At 43.8% G+C, this 20,309-nt stretch overlaps 1 protein-coding gene across 1 annotated transcript in view; it reads right to left on the minus strand.

The window, feature by feature from the left end:
• Nucleotides 1–4,491: 4,491 nt before the first annotated feature.
• ATRX (ATRX chromatin remodeler) overlaps nucleotides 4,492–20,309 on the minus strand; it is a 37,989-nt gene continuing 22,171 nt past the window's right edge. The window contains exons 18-25 of the mRNA XM_027748644.2: nucleotides 20,095–20,203; nucleotides 18,849–19,026; nucleotides 17,329–17,523; nucleotides 10,122–10,271; nucleotides 9,370–9,492; nucleotides 8,734–8,829; nucleotides 8,129–8,257; nucleotides 4,492–7,380 (exon numbers count right to left, since the gene is read on the minus strand). Of these exons, the coding sequence (XP_027604445.2) occupies nucleotides 7,102–7,380; nucleotides 8,129–8,257; nucleotides 8,734–8,829; nucleotides 9,370–9,492; nucleotides 10,122–10,271; nucleotides 17,329–17,523; nucleotides 18,849–19,026; nucleotides 20,095–20,203 (1,259 nt within the window). The 3' untranslated portion in view covers nucleotides 4,492–7,101. The remainder of the gene's footprint in view (nucleotides 7,381–8,128; nucleotides 8,258–8,733; nucleotides 8,830–9,369; nucleotides 9,493–10,121; nucleotides 10,272–17,328; nucleotides 17,524–18,848; nucleotides 19,027–20,094; nucleotides 20,204–20,309) is intronic.

Consider the following 20,309-nt stretch of genomic DNA (forward strand, 5'->3'; position numbering starts at 1 on the left):
GCACCACGTCTGTCGTGAGACTCACCTGAAGCACCGTGGAAAACCGGTGAAGAAAAACCAGAAAGCAACAACAGTAATTTTAAACCCCCTCATTTTTAAGCAATTCCCGTGGATGAGGATCATCCCCGCGGGCAGCACGTGTGTGACATTCTCCTCTGCAGAAGCTGCCCGGGCCCACGGGCCCATCGCCTTTGCTCTGCCTCCAGCGGGGCTCAGCCCGGCCCGGGGCAGCCCCAGAGCCGCAGTCCCAGAGCCGCAGCCCCAGATCCGCAGCCCCAGAGCCGCAGCCCCAGAGCCGCAGTCCCAGAGCCGCAGCCCCGGAGCCGCAATCCCCGGAGCCGCAGCCCCAGAGCCGCAGCCCCAGAGCCGCAATCCCCGGAGCCGCAGCCCTGCTCGGGTCAGGCCGGGCCGGGGACACTCCCGCGGCAGCACAGGGTGACACCCGCGCCACACCTCTGCCCTCACTGCCTGCTTGGGATGGCACAGAACTGCGGGGAAAGCTCCCGGGAAGGATCCCCGTTTATGTTTTGTCCCCTGCGATCAGCAGGGAGGGATTCCAGCACAAGGTGGGAGCGGGAATGTGCAGTTGCAGAGTCACTTTGCAGCACGGATGGTACCAAACGGGGTTGTCTGGAACGTGCAAAAATCTGAACAAATACAGCTGTGGTGGCTTTGGGTTGGCGTTTTCCTTATCACAGCTGCTTTGTTCACAGTGTTGTTTCTCAACCTCCTCCTCACAAAACAGTCAAGGTAAAATCTCATCTCCTTCAGCTTCAGTGTGTGAATTCCCAGGACAATTTCACTGAGCTAGGGGAGGATCCACCCCAGCTTCTTCATGAGCTGCACCACTAAGGGCAGTGGCAGCTGGTGCCCAGATCTGCTCCCAGCTGTCTCTTGCCTTCTCTGCCACCTCCTGTGTCCCTTCACTGTCCCAGCAGGTCCAGCAGCCACCAGACAATGGGCTGGGGATGGAAACGAGGAGATTATAGGAGCTTTACCTTCAATGATCCAGACATGAAGGAATTTAATCCCGTGTTTGAAATAAAAAGTGTTTATTTAGCTTCTTCCTCTGAGTCACTGCTGAAACATCTCACCCCCAGCCGCCACGCCGGGAGCACGGGCGCTCACGAGACACGTCCTCAGGTGCACTTTTGACCTTTCCCTGCGTGAAGGGAAATCCCTCTGCCCCCCAGGATGATCCTGCCTTCCTCCAGCCCAGGCTTTCCATTGCACTTGAAGATAAATCTGGTGGTTAAGATCCTGCTCTTTTCCAAAATGAAGGTCAAAACCCGATCTCAGCAATGCCAAGTACATTTTCCACCAACTCAAAGGGAAGATGATGTGGCCCATGGGTGCAACGCTGGACTCATTCATCTGATACCTGACTCGAGGAGCTGCTGCAGCAGAGCCTCCAGACACAACAGAGGTGCCAGGGATGCTGTAAAATGCCTTTTTGGGATCTGGGTTCAAAAAACTGGTACTTGCAAAAAGCAAAATCCACAAAGAATTTACTGGAAACCCCTTGGTAAAGGTTGGTGTCATCTCCCGTGTGGGTACCTAAAGGGGGAATTCAGCATTGCTAAATCCCACCCAGATGATTCTTTCACAGGAATCGACTGGGTTTGGTCCTGGTCCAACAAAACAAAGATGTGAGTGACCTGACAGACCTGGGAGCTGAACAGCAGCAGAGAGAACAACCGCAGACTCCGGGGGCATTTCGAGTGGTGTGGGAGCAGCCAGTGGTGGGCAGGGGGTTCACGTGGACACACTCCCCTCTCTGGCCCATCCCATCCCTGTGGGCTGTTCTCCCATCCAGCCGTTACCCCACCTGGAGACGCCGACTCTCCTTCGGCTCGGAGTGTCCCAGGGCTGGCAGATGGATCCTGCAGCAGAGCAGCACACGGAGCCTTGGCCGAGGGGCCTCTGCTCCTGAATTAGCAAAAGGAAATGTCAGTGTTTGTTTGGGATCTCTGTGTGGTTTCCATACGATTCCAGCTCACAACAGCCAGCTGGAAAACTTCTCCCAAAGGGAAGGCAAAGGCAGGTCCCCAGAAACCCCACGGTGCCCCCACCCCCAGTGCTGTTCTACACACAAAAGGCTGCAGGTCTGGAAACACCACAGCAAACAGGACAAAAGGCATCACCTGCAACCCTTCTCCTTCCACCCGAGAGGGGCGGGCATGCTGTACAGGAAACATTATCCTGGGACAACTGTGCAGAGCAGGAGGGAGGTTGGTGCAAAGAGGTGGGGAAGTGCTGGAGTCTCGCTGTGGAGGGCACAGGAACAGGGGAACCTCCTGCCTGAGGCCAATGTGGAGCCAAGCACAGCAACAATGCCCGTCTGCCCGGCTTTGGCACATGATCCGAGGCACAGGGATGGATTGAGGACAGACACCCACAAGGGGCAACATACACATGTCCTCAGGCACATCCCAGGAGAGACCCCACTGCCCACAGGGAGCTCTCCTGGGTGGAACGTGTGGCTTGGGGTTCCTTCCTAAGGAGAGGAGGCCCCAAAGACCTACCTCCTCTGGAATGAGTAAGGGAGAGCCCAAAACTGCAGAGGGAATCCAGAAACTCGGTGCTGGAAGGCAGGGAAGGAGCCCTTCTGGTGCTGTCCCACCTGGCTGTGCATCCAGAGACATGTGCTGCAGCTGAGATGTTCCTGAGAGGGCACTCGGGGATGGAGCATTCCTGAAGGAGAAGGGCTGAAATTCCTGTTGATGGGGAGAGAAAGACATCCATAGCCTCTAGGACAGCACTGGTTATTTATTTATTATTTTTTCCCCAAAGCAAGTAATGGCTTCAGAGCTGTTAAATTCTCATCATGGAAAACACCACAGGTGTCGCCTCGTGGCCGTGCTGGGTTTGAGCAGGAGCCCTGCAAAGCCAAATCCACCAAGGAGTCTCAGGCTCTTCCCTCACCGTACCAGGAGGTGTTTGGCCCCACGATGCCCGTGACCAGGAGGGGCAGATCATCCACCTGCACTGCTGCTCACAGGCACCAGCCAGAACCCCCAAAATGGGCAACACACTTTGTGCAACTGAATTACAGAAGTAGCTGCTGTCCCTGGATCAGGCTTTGAGCAGTGCCCCAGGTATCAGTTACTGTCTCACACTCCATCTCAGGTGGTTTTCGTGCACACCAATCATTAACACAAAGCCAGGGCAGCGTTTGAGATCAGACCTTGGAAGTGGCCGCATGCAGAAGCTGAGGGGTGACTCCACCTCCCCCTGTGCCACCTTCCCTGAGCCCTGTCCTTCTCCAGGGCAACATCCCCATGTCAGGCCACAGCCCTTTCCCAGTACCCTCTTCCAATCACCCCCAAGCCACCTCCCCCCTGGGGAAAGCAGGAACAGGAGCTGTGACTGGATGAATCCCAGCTTTTCCCCCTGTCTGCTGTGTGGTGGCTGCAGGCACAGCAGTGACACAGGGTCACACACAGGACCACGGAGCAGGAGCTTCTCCAGACCCTCCCCAGCAGCACAGCTCTTCCCAGGACAGGTTTGGATTGAATCCTGCTGGTGCCACACCTGCAGAGTAGGTTCTGTAGCACAGAGGGCACACAGGGGGTTATTCACCACCTCAGCAGGTGCTGTGTGATTACATGGCTGGTGCTGCAACACCACTGTTCTTCCATACCCCTCAGCTGGGAATGTTTAGGACACTTGGCTTTCCATAAAGATTGAAAATTTATCCAACTTCAAAATTATTTTTTGCTTGAGCTGATGAATTCAGTTTTATTTTCTCTGTGCAGTGGTTCTGCTTTCAAGGTAAAACCAGAAACCACTCAGGGTGGGCACTGAGGACGTGACACATCAACACGGAGCCGATCAGCGTGGGAGCAACTCAGCACCTGCTCTGACAGGGGACTTACCCAGGACAGGGACAGCCACCATCCCACTGCCCTCTGTCAGGTGTGGAGCCAGGTTGAAAGGCACAGGGATATTTAAGAACACACTGCTCACAGTGCCCACAGTGCCCCTCAGAGCACAACCTGATGATCTTTGACGGCCCTTCCTCAGCTTCCTCCCACCCCAGCTGCACCCCAAGCAGCACTGTCAGGAGCCACAGTTCCCTCCAGCACAGGGAACAAGGGTAGGGCAGATTTAAAACACAATCATCACACAATTTTTTTGCGTAGGAAAGAGTTTTTTTTCCTAACAGGTGGGATTTAATAACTAAGGCATGGAGAAGTACAATTATGAGGCTAAAATATGGCAGTGGGTTGTTCTGATTTGACTAAGTAGAACTTCACCTCACTTGACCATCTCACTGCTGGGTGATAACTCTCTTCTTCACAGACTGGCAGAAGCTGCTGTTAATTAATATAATTTGAAAATCTGTACCACAGCTATTTTCCCTGAATGAAATCAATGGCTACCTCTGTTGCTGTAGAGTTTAAACTCACAGCACAGTTGTCCAAAGACACCTCCTCAGGCTGAATCCCTCGGAGTTAACGCTGGGTTGTGAATGTAGAACAAGGCACGTTCGTGTATTTTGGTCACTTTATTAAATGAGATATTAAATAGTTTAAGTTTCAACTACTAAAACAGCACTTTGAATGGTGAAAACACAGATAGTATATTGTCATACTTGAATGCTTCTTCTCTTTAAAAACACATTTCCAGTCCTTATATATATTACAAAACAGCCTTATAGGAAGAGGGGACACCTTTTCTATAGTACTTAAGATATTTAATACAGAACTGAAAAGCCATCTAATAGAAACAAAGGCAAGTCTTCACAGCTGTATGATTTCAGCAGCCAAAGCTGGTTGATGGACTGAAACATTACTATACAACTGGGACAAAACATATACAATATCACGATACTAAGCAAAAACGCTTTACATCCAAAGGAATAAACAGGTTACAAAATGTGGATAATTTAGCAGGCAAAACTGTATTACAAGCAACATTTTTATTCATCATCTTAAGCCATTTTATCTAGTTAAAACATCTAAAACAAATATAAAAATGAGCCTTTTATTATCTTACTGCTGTATGTTCTGTCTTTAAGTACTGGTTAAAGCCTGATGTTATACTCAAAGCACATTGTTATGCAGCTAAAATGTCGAGTGAGAAACACGTACGCAAAGTGGTCCAGGTTTAATTCCAAGGCTTATCTCGGATTCCTTCTTATGCATTAGTCTTCTGTTATCCATGGGTTTGTCCAGAATGAAATAAAATGTGCCTTTCAATGTTGCCTAAAACTTCCACATTTAAGTCTTTGAGTTACTGTAAAACTCCATTCAACAGTCCCAGGTTTGGTAGAAAGTACTTCTCTTATTCACGTAGGAATATCGGTGAGAGTTGCCCAGAGTTCGTTTGCCTTCAGATGTTTGTCTCAAAGTCTCACAGTTTGTTTCTTCTAGTGCAGACACGTCTCTTTTTTCTCCCTCCCCCCAAATCAGAGTTAATTGTAGAGCTGCAAAGCACTAGAACACACTGAGGGGCTTTTGTATTATCTTGTAATCAAAGAGTCCAAGACAGCAACTTGTCAGCTGGGTTTGCACCAGACCAACCAACCTCTGTCCACCTCACACACCAAGTGTCAACCACAAACAGAAACATGGGGTAAGATCTGCGTATTGAGATGCAAAACCCACTTGTCCATTCAGGGCAAGAACTCAAACTCCTGCAAGAATCTTTCCAGAAACCAAAACAAGTTTAGTTCACGGCAGCAAGTCAGAAGAGTCCAGCACCACCTGGAGCCAACGTCTCCAGAGTCCTCTGTCATCCACACACCATCGCTCCAACGTTCCTGCCACTGACTTCTACCCCCAGATTACAAACTTTTGTTTTGGGGGGGGTTAAGAATCAACCAAACTCTAGTCAAAGAAAAGCTCTATTTGTATTTAGTGAGATCTTCACAAGCACAACAAGTGTGGGTAAAGAGAGTGTTAACGATATAGAAGAAACCAGAAATTTACCTCTGGCCTACATTAACACCCCCCCCCCAAAAGAGAACAAAAAAACCCAAGCTCCTTGTGTCCAAACTCGTGTTTTCACACAGTGAAGGGATGGGGAGGAGTGCATAAGCAAAACTCTATTAATAAAATCATTTCACGGTTCTGGCAGCTCTGGAAGTTGCTACAGCACTTTCTCTATTGATTTTCAATGGGCAATGGTTCTGCCACATTAAAGGTGTTTCTCTGACAGGGTTTGACCCTGGCCACCATCACTGTTTTAACCCCCAACACCAGGAATTGAACGTCGTTGGCCCGTCTCCCATTGCCGGCAATGGGGAGAGACAGTAGCACCAGCACCAAGGAGTTACCAGAAATGTGCTTTGGGTGGGACTCTGCATCAAGGAAATTAGTGTGTGAAGGAAAAACATCTCCCACTCTGAGATCATCAGCTGCTATTCCATCACATGGAACTGAAAATAAGAAATGGCAGAAGACCAGGGAAGGCCAGCCCTTCCCCAGCCGTGGTTAAGGCTGGATGCACAGTGTCTCTGTGACTCAGAAGGTTCAGAGCAGTAGTATTTACGAATATTGCACTCAATTCTGTTTCAGAGAGTATTTTCAGTTCCTGTTTCATTCAGCACAGACGATCCACACAAGCCCAGACCTCAGTCAGAAGGAAACTGGACTATTTCTGTTGTAACATTCCCACTAATAGAAAGAAAGGGGTAAGCAGAAAAGTATTCCATAATTTGAGGAATCAACTCTAATCAAGAACTCAGCTGTTTACAATTCACATACATCAGACTGAACATACAGACCTGCAGTCCTTCCTAAGCTTCCCAAAGCTTTGCAGCCATGAAAAGCAATCGTAGGAGTTTAGACAGGAAACCTGTGGAGATGCTACTGTAACGGGAGGACTTGTTTTCACTGAAAACAACTTGTTATCTCCTGTACTCAACATATGTAAGAAGATTCTAGGCAACATCACTGACAACAGGGAAAACATCATGTCCAATTTAAACAAAGCTGAAACACTAATATGGAACATGGCATTTAAGGGGAGCAACCAAACAATTCTTTTTAATTTTTTTTTTTTTTACAGTTGAGTTCTGTTAGGCCATTGATTCCTAAAAAAATAAAAGTTCTTTCTCTGATTTTAACAATCCTTTAGGCTTTTAGTGCAAAATCACATTGATTTCCCTTGGGAAGGCCCTGGATTTTTGCCTCTCATTGGGGGTGGTGCTCGTTGTAAGGGTGGTGGCTGCATCCCACCAGCCATTGACTGATACATTCCTCTCACATCTATCCCTTGGAAGCTGGAAGGATTCATGATTAAATTTGGAGGCTTTGGCATCATGAGGTGGCCCATGGCTGCTTGCTGGTAAGACATCTGCTGCTGCTGCTGCTGGTTGTACTGGTGCTGGAGCCGCCTGTTCATCAGGATCCTCTGGACACAACCGATTAACTGTGAAGGGAAAGCAGAGCTGGGTAAGTGCACGACCCTCTCAATGCTCCAAGTATCAGGTTCAGAGTTAAAAATCAATTTGTTAGGGACAGCATGGCTGGGGGAAAAAGCCCCATTGTTATCACCATCCCTAATGTGATGGCATTCACAAGCCCATTACTGGAGAAACCATTTAGTAACACCATTTAGGGCTCAGTTCTCCCATGACTTGGCTATTGTATTGCAGGCAGCATTTAGGTGAGTTGCCATGGCAACATGCACTACACTGTGAAATTATTCCCAGGTATAAGTTACAACATCATTTGTCAGGTACCATTTATCTTCCCTTTGAAAGTCCCACATGTGGACTGTCAGTGTTTGCCTGAGAGAAAACTCTTCCCACTGACATCATCTGGGCCACTTTCAGATTCTGCAAAGTAATTTTAAGCTAAAACAACATTACCAACACTTTCTAAGATGTATTTTGTAAGTGGCTGTCTGAGCTCTGGGAATCAGATTTCTCTTTAAGCCTCATGACCTTCCAGCAAACCAATTTCAACTCAAAAACCTGGCGAGTATTTTTTTTTATGGACACGGAGTGTCCCTCGCCGAGGCAGAGCAATGCACCCCAGCACACCCCTGACCCACTGCAACACCTGCTGTGAGTGATGCTTCTGTACCTAAACACGCACTTGCACTTTGTGAATGAGCACACACGACATCCCAGCTGACATGTGGACAGTGGATACACAAAGGGAACACATTTTACCATCTGCTGTTTCCCGAGGACGTCGTTGTAAATGGCTTCTCGGCGCTTCACATCCAGCTCCTGGCTCGCCTGTCTGTTCAGTGCCAGGGCCTGCACTTGGCTCTCTGTCAGGGTTACGTTTTCTTTCCACTGAAAGGCAAAAAAACCTTCCTAGCACTGGTCGTTTTAACAAAAGCCTGATGGTGACTGAGGTCTTGCATCATGTTCAGAGTTGCATCAAGAGTCAAACAAGCCCAACTTCCCGTCAATGCAAAATTGTACTTCACCAGAATCAGAACTATGAGTAATTAGTCTCAACTGCTAATTACTGGGAGCAAGTGAGAAATGTGGCAGTCCCCAAGATAAAATAAATACTTGCCCATGACTGTTATTTATAGAAAAACAGCGTTCTCAGAATGGATCTAAACTGTTAGTCCTCTAAGGCTCTCTGTCATCCAGACATCACTAGGGTTACTGCAAGCTGCAGGGATAAAGGCCAATACAAACTGGAAATAATATTCATTAACAATTAATTAGCTGAATGACCACACGCAGTACCAACATCTTTGACAATATTTAACGTTTTCCACTCCTGATCTAAAGCCAGGATTATCTATTCCACTCACTATGGCTGAAATGATGTCTTCAAGGGGCTGAATTCTTGCTGCAGCTACACTGTTGGTTGCTTCCACAACCTTCTCTCTTCCTTGATTAATAAGGTCCTGAGAAAACACCAGAAATTCAACTATAAAGCACAGATACAAATAACACATTTCTCTGCCAACATTTTACAAGTTGTTCATCTTTGTCCTTACATACCTAGACTTCAATTACTTTTTTCTTTCAATTTGCACAAGTCAATGAGTCTAAGCTTCCAGCACAGGACTGACCTCCAGCACAGAGCAGCTGCACAGCAAGGATAAATCGGGCAATTTGTAGATAGGATTCATAAAAACCTCTTTTTGTACCCACATGTTTTCAGAGCAGCACAAGGAGTGCCACACTCTTCCCCAGGGGAATTGCCTATGATACAGACTTGATGATGTTACAGTTTCAAATGTGTTAACTATTGTCTGCAAAGAATGCAGGTGATCTTCCAGAATCCTGCCATAGTCCCCAGGTTTATATGCAAGTTAGACTTCAATACAGCTCCACACACACAAAAATAGGATACAGTTACATAAAGGTGGAGATATTAGCCCTAATTTGTGACTGAAAACCCCTGCATGCCCACAGCAACACAGACACGTTGTGCTACTTACCTCCAGCTGTTGGTTACTCATTGCTGACAGAGCCCCCAAATTGTAGGGAATATATGTTTGAGAGTTGAAATTCGTGGGAATCATATTGGTCCCAGTTGGCATGTTGAAACGCATAGTGATGCCCTTGAAAACACGGAATGCACTTATAATTTAATAACTGGTAATTCATGGCCTTCTACAACAACCACACGGAGACAAACCAGTGCCAGCTGCTGGAACACACCCAGAACAACGGACACAGAACCCCAACCCAACACACCATGTCCTGGAAAGAGGGATGAGAGATGGAGAACATCACTGGGGGGACCCCAACCACAAGAGGAATTCCAGATCTACTGTTGTACCCTACTGGAATTTTGCTGATCTCTGTCGTATTATGGTCATTGTTAAATATTGTTCTATATGTTATTGGAGTGTGGATACTACACAGACCTCCTTGCAGGGACACCCTCAAATGGTAAAAGAGGTATTACACAGGACACCAGTTGAGTTTTATTATAAAATAGAAAAAATATATGTGTGCAAATGTTACTTTAATTTAAAAGTTATTAAGAAAACACACAGAAAGGACCAGCATCAAGAGAGCAAAAAAGACACGTTATCTTTTTTTTGTATGTCAAAGTTTGCTTTTTATATTCATTTTTTGGTCTTTAAGAAAACTTTGTTCTCCCAAGACAAACTGAAAAGGTAACTGATACTCTAAGGCTGGAAAGGTTATTTTCAGAGACATAAACCTGATTAGACAGCTTTACCTTCTTCTCTGCTTCATATTCTGCCCAGGCTGCCTTCCTTTCTTCTTCAGTGAGTTCCTCTTCCTCCTTATGGTCCAGGAGTGAATCATGTTCGTGATATCCAACTATATACTCTTTGTTGATCTGAAGCAATTCTGCCAGGATTGTGTCCTGTTCACAGGAGGAGATAAAATGAAAAGTCACTCAGCAGCTCTGCTGTATTTACTCCCTGTCACACACAGCAGCTCGGAGCACTGCACAGCACAACAAAACTCAAAAATAATTTAAAAGTACAATTTTCCTCAGAAGACAGGGAATGGATTCACAATCTGTTGCAGAGATGACAGTCCAATCACTTCATGAACCAAGGGAATGCACTCAGATTCCACAGCACTAAATGCACTTTAAGAACCTAAAAAGAATGGAACGTGCTCAATGATTTTTCCTTCGCTTGGGTTGGACACCTAAGAGCACAATCAATAATCTGCATTTATTATACATAAAGAGCATCTCTGCAGGCTTTAAAACACTGAGCAGTACTTTGGGACTATCAACTGTCTATCAGCATTCAAAAGAAAAGGCTGCTCTCTTAAAACTGTTCAGATACATGTTGACATAAATAGTTCCCCACCCTTCTGGACTAAGAAAGGTCAAAGCACTGCTATGAACCAGATTAGATCAGCAGGTTGCAATTTAGACCTTCATATTCCACAATATCTCTAATGCTTAATTGTTTTCATATATAAAATATATAAATCACATAATGGTTTGGGTTGGAAGGGACCTTAAAGACCAAGTAATTCCAATACCCTGTCATGGGCAGGGACACCTTCCACTAGACCAGGTTCAGTGTGTATGTGTGTATACACACACACACACAAAACACACACACATATATATATAAAATCTCCAGTATAGCTTAGCATTCAGTCTATGATTTCTAATACTACAAATTATATAAGTCCTATTACTGTTTTTTTGAAACATGCAGAGTTACCAGCATGTTGAATATTTCCTAGATAAAGCAAAACCAAACTGGCTGCCAACCAAAATATTAAGCTGCCACTGCCCTTGTCTGGACTGCAGATGCCACGTTATGACAGGTGAATACCTCGGCTAAGAAGTGATATAAAATCAGACACAGAAAGTAAGTGTGGAAAGCTGGCATTTCAAGGCAGGCAGTAATGGGTTTGCCATCCTCATTCTCACTGAGGCAACATCTCCAGTTTTTCAAAGATGATGACTCTCTGCCTGAATAAGGGTAATGCTGCAAGGGATGAAGAAAAACATGCTCTGCAGGACTATAAAAAACTGCTCCTGCTGCACCACAGGAGTTCCCTTTTGGAAATCATTATTCAACATGGGTTTTTTACATGCACTTGTATCACTGATGAGCTTGATGAGCTCCAATATATGCCTCAGCATTCAGTCTAAAATTCCTTATATAAAAACATCACTGAACTTCTGGACCACTCCTGAAAGGCAGTGAGCACACTTCGTGCAGCAGTCATATGAGTACCTACAGTCCCCCTCACATCATGACCTCATTCTGCCAGCCCTTTGTACAAGCAGGAATCCAACCAATCCTACCCTGACACTTCAAAATCTCCATGGAACAATGACTGGAAAGAATGGCCTGTGCCCACAGACAAATTGATTTTTGCAACCCCTCTGGGAACAGTGTGTGGAAGTCCTGACCAGAGGTTCTGTCACAGCAGCTACAGAAAGATGTTTGTTTCCATGTGTTTTAAAACTTAGTTATGTTAACCAATTATGTAAAAGCTGGTCCTTGTTTCATCCTTGTACTATTTGGTCTCCCTGAATTTGAATCATCGTTTTCATTGCCAGCTCCTCAACAGAACATTCCATGTGGTACCTGCACAACTAATGGGCACAAGGAACAAACGCTGGGATTCTGGGGTGCTGAGAGAGAAGGCAGAGAGAGACAAGGGGTGCCATAACAGGGCTGATGAAAAGGCCCCAGGGCAGTGGGGGAAGAAGCCAAGAGCCCCAGACAAGTGGGCACGGCTCCCGTGCTCTCAGCGGAGCTGAATCCCAGTGTGGAGGCTCCTGGACGTGCATGACCTGCCATGGGAACACACTACACTGCAACATAATCCACCCCCACTTAGCAGCACAGGCTTCAAAATGTGCTTTAAATTACATCCAACTCTGTGTTTGCTTTTCTTTGTCTAAACTTTATTTTTCATTAACTTTAATGATGGAGCTTGAAAATTGGGATATGGACTAAACTACCTTTTGGGTTAATTTTACTATGAAAAAATAATAAATCCACCTTACATATGAAAAATCATCAGAATAATTTTTCTTTTAATTTGTTTAGTTTGTTGATAATGATTATCAGTTGGTTTAAAAGCTTCAGGATGAAGGAAAAAAATTGAGAGACTTTTAAAAGTTTTTGAATTTAAAAAAAAAGGGTTGTCTTTTATAAATCCTGATAGAAATTAAATGCTATGGAGAGAGAAATGTATTAGAAAGGAAATCTTCCATGAAGGAATGTGAGTTACATTGTAATTCATAAAAAAGTTTTTCTCAACCAATTGAACATTAAATACCGAGGTAAAATATAAAAAAATAAGCAGCAAGTTCTTCCGATTCTGAGATCAAAATTCATGAAGTTGTCCCCTCGTATGGAACTACAGTCAAACACATGCTCTGGCTATGTCCTGAGGTAGTATAAAATAATGATATTATATATCCAACTGAACCCCAACTATGACTCTAATCTGCTTTCCCAATCTGTATTACATGACCTCAACTGAGCCAAGTTTTCATTTCACATAAATACAAATGTGAGTGACTCTAATCCACTGAAGAGGCTCATGTGGGGAAGAATAAGCCCAGGGCAGAGGGTGCAACAGTTCCAGCTCCCAAGGACACAGAGGGCCCCCCAGTATTGTCTCTGTCCACCTCCCCCATCTCCAGTGCTCTGAAACACGTGTCCCACTGGCCCAGGTAAACCCCAGGATCACACCCTGATCCCTGGGGATTTGTGTCAGCCCCATCCAGCCCAGCACACAAAGCCCCCAGAGCAGAGTGTTCCGAGTCTGGGAGAACCTACTTGACAAAACCTCAAGCCAGTAGCTCAGTCATAAATCTCACTGGTTCAAGAAAAGGCTCTGGATCCACTGTTAAATTCAGAGCAAAGCAAAACGTAGCACAACCATAATACACTCAACAGAATTTTCTCACTTTACCCCATCCTCTCCTTTTGAATTGCTGCTACTCTACAAAATTAACAACAAAACCTGCTTTTTCAAGCTGTTTTTACTGTGGGTTAGATAAGGAGTCACTACATTATAAAGCTCATGGTCTATGCTTAATCTTCTGTAAATTATACTGTAATTATTTCTATACCTAAATACAGCATATTTGACCAAGTGACTACTCAGTCTTAAGATACCTAGTACACCTTTTTTGGACTGAAATTCCAAATCAGTCCTTTCCAGCTGTGTAGAGACAGGGGATGAATGAAATCAAGCAGTGGAAGTTAAGACTAACCTAATAATTCATGTGAACAACATTCATAATACAAATATTCTGTTAACCCCAAGTATTTGTATATTTGAAGACACAGGAGCTGTTACAGAGGGGCAAGGGCAGAGCAACAGGCATTTTCCCCCGAGCTCCTCGTCCCCCTGGAGGTCTTGTCCAGACCACAAAAGGCAGAAAGTTGCTGCTACAATTAAAACTTCACCTGAAACTTGGATAGACTTCCACATATTGCACATTTGTCATGTGATTCCTTATATAAAATGGAAGCATTCAACGTCTTCCCTCCTTAACAACGGTGTGGAAGAAAACTGGTCTTGGGCTGAAATTTGGATTATTGCAAAGCCAAAGTTCTCAAGTATATATTTTAAAATCAAGCACTATTTGCTTTTTCATTCACTGGCTTTTTACTTCTGACTTTTAAAACGATACAGAATGAATTCTCTTAACCCATTAAAAGCAAAAGAATTAAAAATCTGTTTTTTCTTACATCAAAGAAGTTGAAAAGTGTGTTAAAACTAGGAGCTACAAGAAAATCCCCAGCACTCAGCTCTGAATAACTCCTCGACACACACGAACCCTGGCTAAGGGATTTGTAAAGAACCTTCCTACTGTGGGGTATCACTGGAGTTAAGAAGGTCTCAGAGAAGAAAACCTATTGTCCCTCCAGCTTTTTCCACGTTCTTGTATAGATGGTTGGAGAAAAGATGGAAAACATTTCCCCTAACTCCTATTCCGAATTCCCTCCAGAAAACATGGAACAAAGCTCTTTGTACCCACGTTCTGAGGAATCTGCTCTCAGTGCCTGGCTGTGTCTCCCCCTGCACACTAAAGCCATGTCAAAGCACTGCAGGTGTCCTTTTCCCTGCCTGCCCAGCAGCAGTTCCACGGGCAGAGCACTGCCCAGCACACGGGGCTTTGAAGAGGTAAAAAAGGCCCGGAGACAAAAGGAGACAATTACAGACAAAACCTGTCAGAGGCAGAACTAAAGCTCCTTTTAGCCTAAATAGCTATTTTGCTCTGCTGGTAATTAAAGAGGAACAGCTCAGGCTTTGTGACAGCTCAGTGATGGAACAGCAATCCAGGTGAAGCTCCAGTGGCCTTTGTTTCCAGGGAAGAGCTGCAGGGATGGGCTTGGGTGCTGAGCCCACCATGACAAAGCATCAGAGCATCATGCAACATGATCCTAAAGAGAATTTTTGTCTCTAAATGCTGTGTGATTACTTGATGTTACAATAAAATGTTTTCATTTCAATAGACTTACATCGACTTTAAAAAAAAGCTCAGCTGTTAAATTAACTAGTTAAGATTTGTAATTATTAAGATAGATCATGCATATTTGCTAAAATCACAATGAAATGAAGAATACTTAACTGAGTGAATAACCTTGCACAGCTTAGAGAATAACACCCACTGCAATATTTCCTACTGCTGATATTTCTTTTCATTGTTTATGTGGGGGTTTTAGAGAACTGGCTCGACCAAAAAAGACAGAATGGGAAATAAAACAAAATTGAACTGTGATATTATAACTAAGGCCTGAGCCAAAGTTCAATTAAACAGGTTGCAGGAATCAAGGAAGGAGACACTGCAACTACTGGACCAGCTGTTCTGTGAGCAAAGCAAGAACCTCACTGTGGATAAATTGAAAATACAAGACCCCAGTCAGCTGAGCTTCACAGATGCTGCCAAAAATGAGCCAGCCAGCTCAGTCCATACACTGGGAATTCCCTACTTCCCACCAGCAGCTTCTGGAGGACCTGAGGGAACCCAGCACGGCTCTTCCTCACTGCCAAGACTAGTCTGGGGGACAGAGAAAGGGAAGGAATATTTGGGGATTAACAGGTAGCTTCCCATATTCTCTGAGGTTATTTGGAACACAAAGTCCTTTTTTCTAGAAATAAATACAGAAATGGCTAAAATAAGATGAATGTACTTGATGATGATTTATAGCCTTTTCAACCAATAATAAAAAGAGATTAGAAATCTGCACACAGCATGTACTCAGATGCACATCTTCAAAAGGATGAAATACTATTTGCTAAAACCATGAAAACCCCCCCCCAAAACTATTCCAGTGCACAGATTTACTCTATTTACAGTCAGGAAACAGTCAAAAGCTTGTATTCAACTTGACTTACATAAGCCTTACACTGATGGAACTTAATATGCAAAACTGAAGGATAAAGCAAGTTTGGAGCTTATAAACTTTCTCTTCTACATTATACTCATCCATTAATTGATTTATTTTTGTAAAAGAAAACAAATAACCTTCAAAATATAATTATTGCACTGGATTGATCAATGCTTTGGGTAAACAGACTCAGCTGCTTCACAGGTTTTCAACCTATTTCTAAGCTTTTAAAAATAAGTAGCAACAGCAGTAAATGGTGAAACATTAGCTATGAGTTTGTGGAGGCATAAATGCACATGGTGTGAAATAATTAAGAATGTATAAAAGATAAAACACTATTAATTACAACCTAAAGGAAGTTGCTTTAGGGGGAAAACTAAAGAATTTGCCAAAATCAAAATGCACAACACAGTAAAAAAGTGGAATATAATTTTCAGTTATCTACAATGTGGTGCTTCCAGTGAGAAACTGTAATAAAGAGAGCTCAGACAGAGGCAGCACAGTGTGTGTGCCAGGGGGTCACAGTGCCTGGGGAACAGTGCCTGACACAGGGCTCCCACTCCCCACATCTGCACCCACACTGCAGGTGCTCCAGGGGCTGGGGCAGAGAATTAACAATCCACTGTGATGCCTGACCACAACTGATTGCACTATGGTGGTCTACACAGAGTTGAGAATGGAAAACATACCATTTTTCCTAGGAAATGAATAGATTTACAAACTGGAAAATCTCCCTCCCCCCCCCCAGACACTGTGGAGTGACCAAAACACAGAAATTTAACCAGTTAACAAAGGACACATCGACATGTTACTGTTCCCCAGCTGTTCACCTGTAAGAAGGAAAGAGAACTGCACAACAGCTAAATGATGAACTAATCTTTAGCAGACTACATAAACAGAGTATATAAGTATAAAACTGTAGCCTAATCTTAAAGTGACTTGGATAAAAAGAATAAAATAACAGAACCAGTTCCTCTTTTCCCTAAAGCTCACTCCTGCCTGACTAGTGCAACTTTCCCCCTCTACCATATGTCTCTACCATATGTCTATTAATAGTCCCTTCAAGAAGAGGTAAACAAGGAACTAAAAACCAAAACATGTTGGAAAGGAGAGCATGGATTAACTGGACTCTTATCTAGTCAGATAAAAAACAGACCTCCAAGTACAGTGTCACCTCAGAGCTTTGTTACCACAAACTGAGGTTGTGCTGGGTATCACGAGCATCCACTCAGATGTTAATTTGAATTTTGGCCTCCAGTTTCACGCAGTAAAACTTCTATTCACTCAAACAGTGTAAAAATGTGTCTTTGTTTGTTTTGACTTAAAAGCTTCATCTTTTAATTGAATATCTTTGTCTTACACTGTCACACCGAAGGGAACTCCTTATGCAGCTCATTATACCATCTATTATATTAATTATGTATTTTGTTGCGTTCCCTGCTGTTCACCTCCCTCCAAAGTGGACAACACTGCTCTACAGTGAAAACAACACTCTGCTGCCAAGATGAACTATTTCCTATCCTTACACAGACGCAAGTCACTGTCACAGCACGGAGTGCCCAGCGCTGGGCATCGACCTACTTTGGGTAACATGGGGGTGTCTCTCTTCTTCTTCTTTTCCGAGTTGGGGTCGTCCAGCAGGTCTGGCTCGAAGGTGTAGAGCTCTGTGAGCTCGTTCATGGTGAAGTGCCGCTCCACCTGCTGCTGGTCCACCACGCGGAAGGACAGCGACTGCTTGGTCACCTGGCGGTCGTAGATCTTGTCCTCCATCGTGCCCTGCAAGCACAGCCCCTGCCATGAGACACTGCACCAACGGGGCACAGGGACACACAGAGAGAACACAGCCAAGAGCACAACACAGCACTTCTCCATTCCCCTCATTTCTTCCACCAAATTCCTACAAAGGAGCCAAAATCCCTTTGTTTGTTAAGAAATAAAAGAAAAAACCTGCTGGAAGCGAATGCTGTAAGAACTGTGTATGGGACAGATGTCATCTAGCTGTTGACTGGAGTAAGGAAATTATTCTTTCAATAGTGTTTTTAAGAGATCCAGTTTTGCTGCAATTCCCCAAAGTAGAATTACGACCAAAAAATGGCAATTTTCACAGCATGTACCTTATTTTGCTGCTTTGAGCAGCCTGCAAAAAGGAAAACAGATACCATATCACTGTGGTGGAGGGGAGAGGAAAAGGGAAGCAGTCAAGTCTAATTCATCACAGCTGTGTATGAAAAAAATTAGATCCTTGATGAAAAAAGGAAAATTACTTATTCTTTGGAAAAAAAAGATGATGACTGAGAAGGATGAGAACAGCACAGCCTGTTCTGAAAAGCCTAATTTAGGAAGGATATCAACAGTTCAAGAGTGCACAGAGAAAACTACAATAGATTGAAGCCTGAAGAGAAAACCTATTTCTGACAGTAACATGTTACAGACAGTTGGCACGGAAATAGTGTCTTGATCAAGGGTTAAGTGCTTTACTGGGAAAGGTCTTCAGGCTACTCTGTAACACCTGAAGGACTAGAATATTACACAAGATACTTCCTAACAGAAAAAATGGCCTTACACTTAAATAAAGCATAGTTCAGTGTCCATCAGAATTATTACACATTTTTAATATTTGCAGGGAGTGATACAAGTTTTCAAGTCATGACTTGATGCCTTTTACAAAAATTTCTTTATCTCCCTCTGATTTCATTCCAGTTGGACCATCAGGGCCACACAGAGCAGGGTCTGTAGAAGGCACCTGTACTGAGCAAGGCTATTCCTTAACCCCCATCCTCCAGAGGGTCTATTCAACTATTTTAGTAGTGTGCAAATTGAAAAAGCTGAGTCTAGATGTGTAAATCACTTCTAGAATTCCAGAACCTGCATTACACAAAGTGTCATATGAGGTGGGCAGAAGAGGAAATAATTTCAGTTGTTATTTATTTTACCATTCCTTCCTTCAAGAGCTGCTTCAGTGGCCAAATACTGCTACAGATGAGGGCTGCAAAACTACTGCTCTGTGCAGATCACTCCAGACTCCAACACAAGTGCACATACAGACAGTTCACATTTTTTTGCAGGATGAAATATCACAAAGATATCAGCCAGAAACCCACCTGAGCCAAAAACCTGTACACGAACACAGGTTTGTTCTGTCCGAAACGATAGACCCTGAAAATACTCTGGATGTCGTAGGATGGGTTCCAAGAGGCATCAAAGATGATGACTCTGTTGGCAGCCACCAGGTTTATTCCAAGGGAACCTGCTTTAGTGGATATAATAAACAAGCGGCCTCTGGAACAGAGAAGAGTTGCAAAATTTGAGTATTTTGGAAAACAGCTATTGTTGCTGTGTTACTATGGAGTTGTTCATGCACTGAAATAACTCAAAAACTTCATTAAAATAATATATTAAGCATAAAACAGATGCAGATTTTACAACAACAACACTTTTAGCAAAACATATATTCCCAAAAATACAGATCAAGGCCTTTTGCAAACCAACTGTTAACAAAAACTGGAGGGGAAGAAAGAACTTTTGCATTTTCAAACTCTAATAAAACTAGTTATATCAAAATAAACCACAAATTTAAACAGGCAGATGCCATGCTATTGAAACTGCTTCCTGGCCTGCAAACTTTCAGGATAACTCTAGAATGACACTGTTTTTCTGATATATCTGCTTTTTTTTGAAGGCCACCTCTCTCAGCTTCAACTTGAAATCAGTTCTTGACAGGTGCTGACAGAATAAACTCTTTAAAAGCAGTAACACTGAATTAGGTTACTTCTTAATTTAACTTTTTTCCCCTGCACATTATAAATGACTGCAATATAACCACAGACTTTATTTTTTAAACAAAGCTGGGAAGGTGAAGCTCCTTACCTTCACTTAACTTGTGCAAGTTTATACCTCTCTATCCAAATGTGAATTCCAAGTCTCATCTTGGATGAGCAGTGGATGGCTGGGAGACAATTCTGGAGACAGCTGACAGAGTCACATGTTTCTGAGTGGCCCAGGGACTGCTGCCTCCTGGCCAGACCCCACCGGGCTCTGACTTGCCTAGGTCCTTATATCCTTTTAAATCATTGTAATAAAAATATCTTCTCTGGTTTAAATTGGTTACAATCTAAAGAACTACGAAACCAGCAAGGAAACACTGAACAAGTATTGAGCACTACTAATAGAATTAATCTAAAGAAGTCAGGAACATATTGCTGCACATATTTTGTGCAAGTTCTGACAACACTGTGATAATTATTTGCCTACCCTTAAGGTAATTAAGCTAATACAAGTACCAAAGAAATAGGTAACAAAAGGAAGAGAAGGGGGAAAATAAAGCACCTATATCAGAAAAGGTCTCACCTCACATTAGTTTCATCATTAAATTCTTCAGCCCATTTCTTTCTTGACTGAGCTGTAGTTGAGCCATCCAAGCGATAGTAATCGATGTTTCTGAACCATTTTCCCTCACCTGTAAATGTAACAGTCAAATTATTAAAATGCTGAGGGTGTAAGTACCCAAACTGGTAACACTGGATACACACAACTCCCCAAGTAGTAAGGAACAAACATGGAAC

This window comes from Pipra filicauda, unplaced genomic scaffold (assembly GCF_003945595.2).
Source record: "Pipra filicauda isolate LSUMZ 115617 unplaced genomic scaffold, ASM394559v2 scaffold484_size733096_pilon, whole genome shotgun sequence".
NCBI lineage: Eukaryota > Metazoa > Chordata > Aves > Passeriformes > Pipridae > Pipra > Pipra filicauda.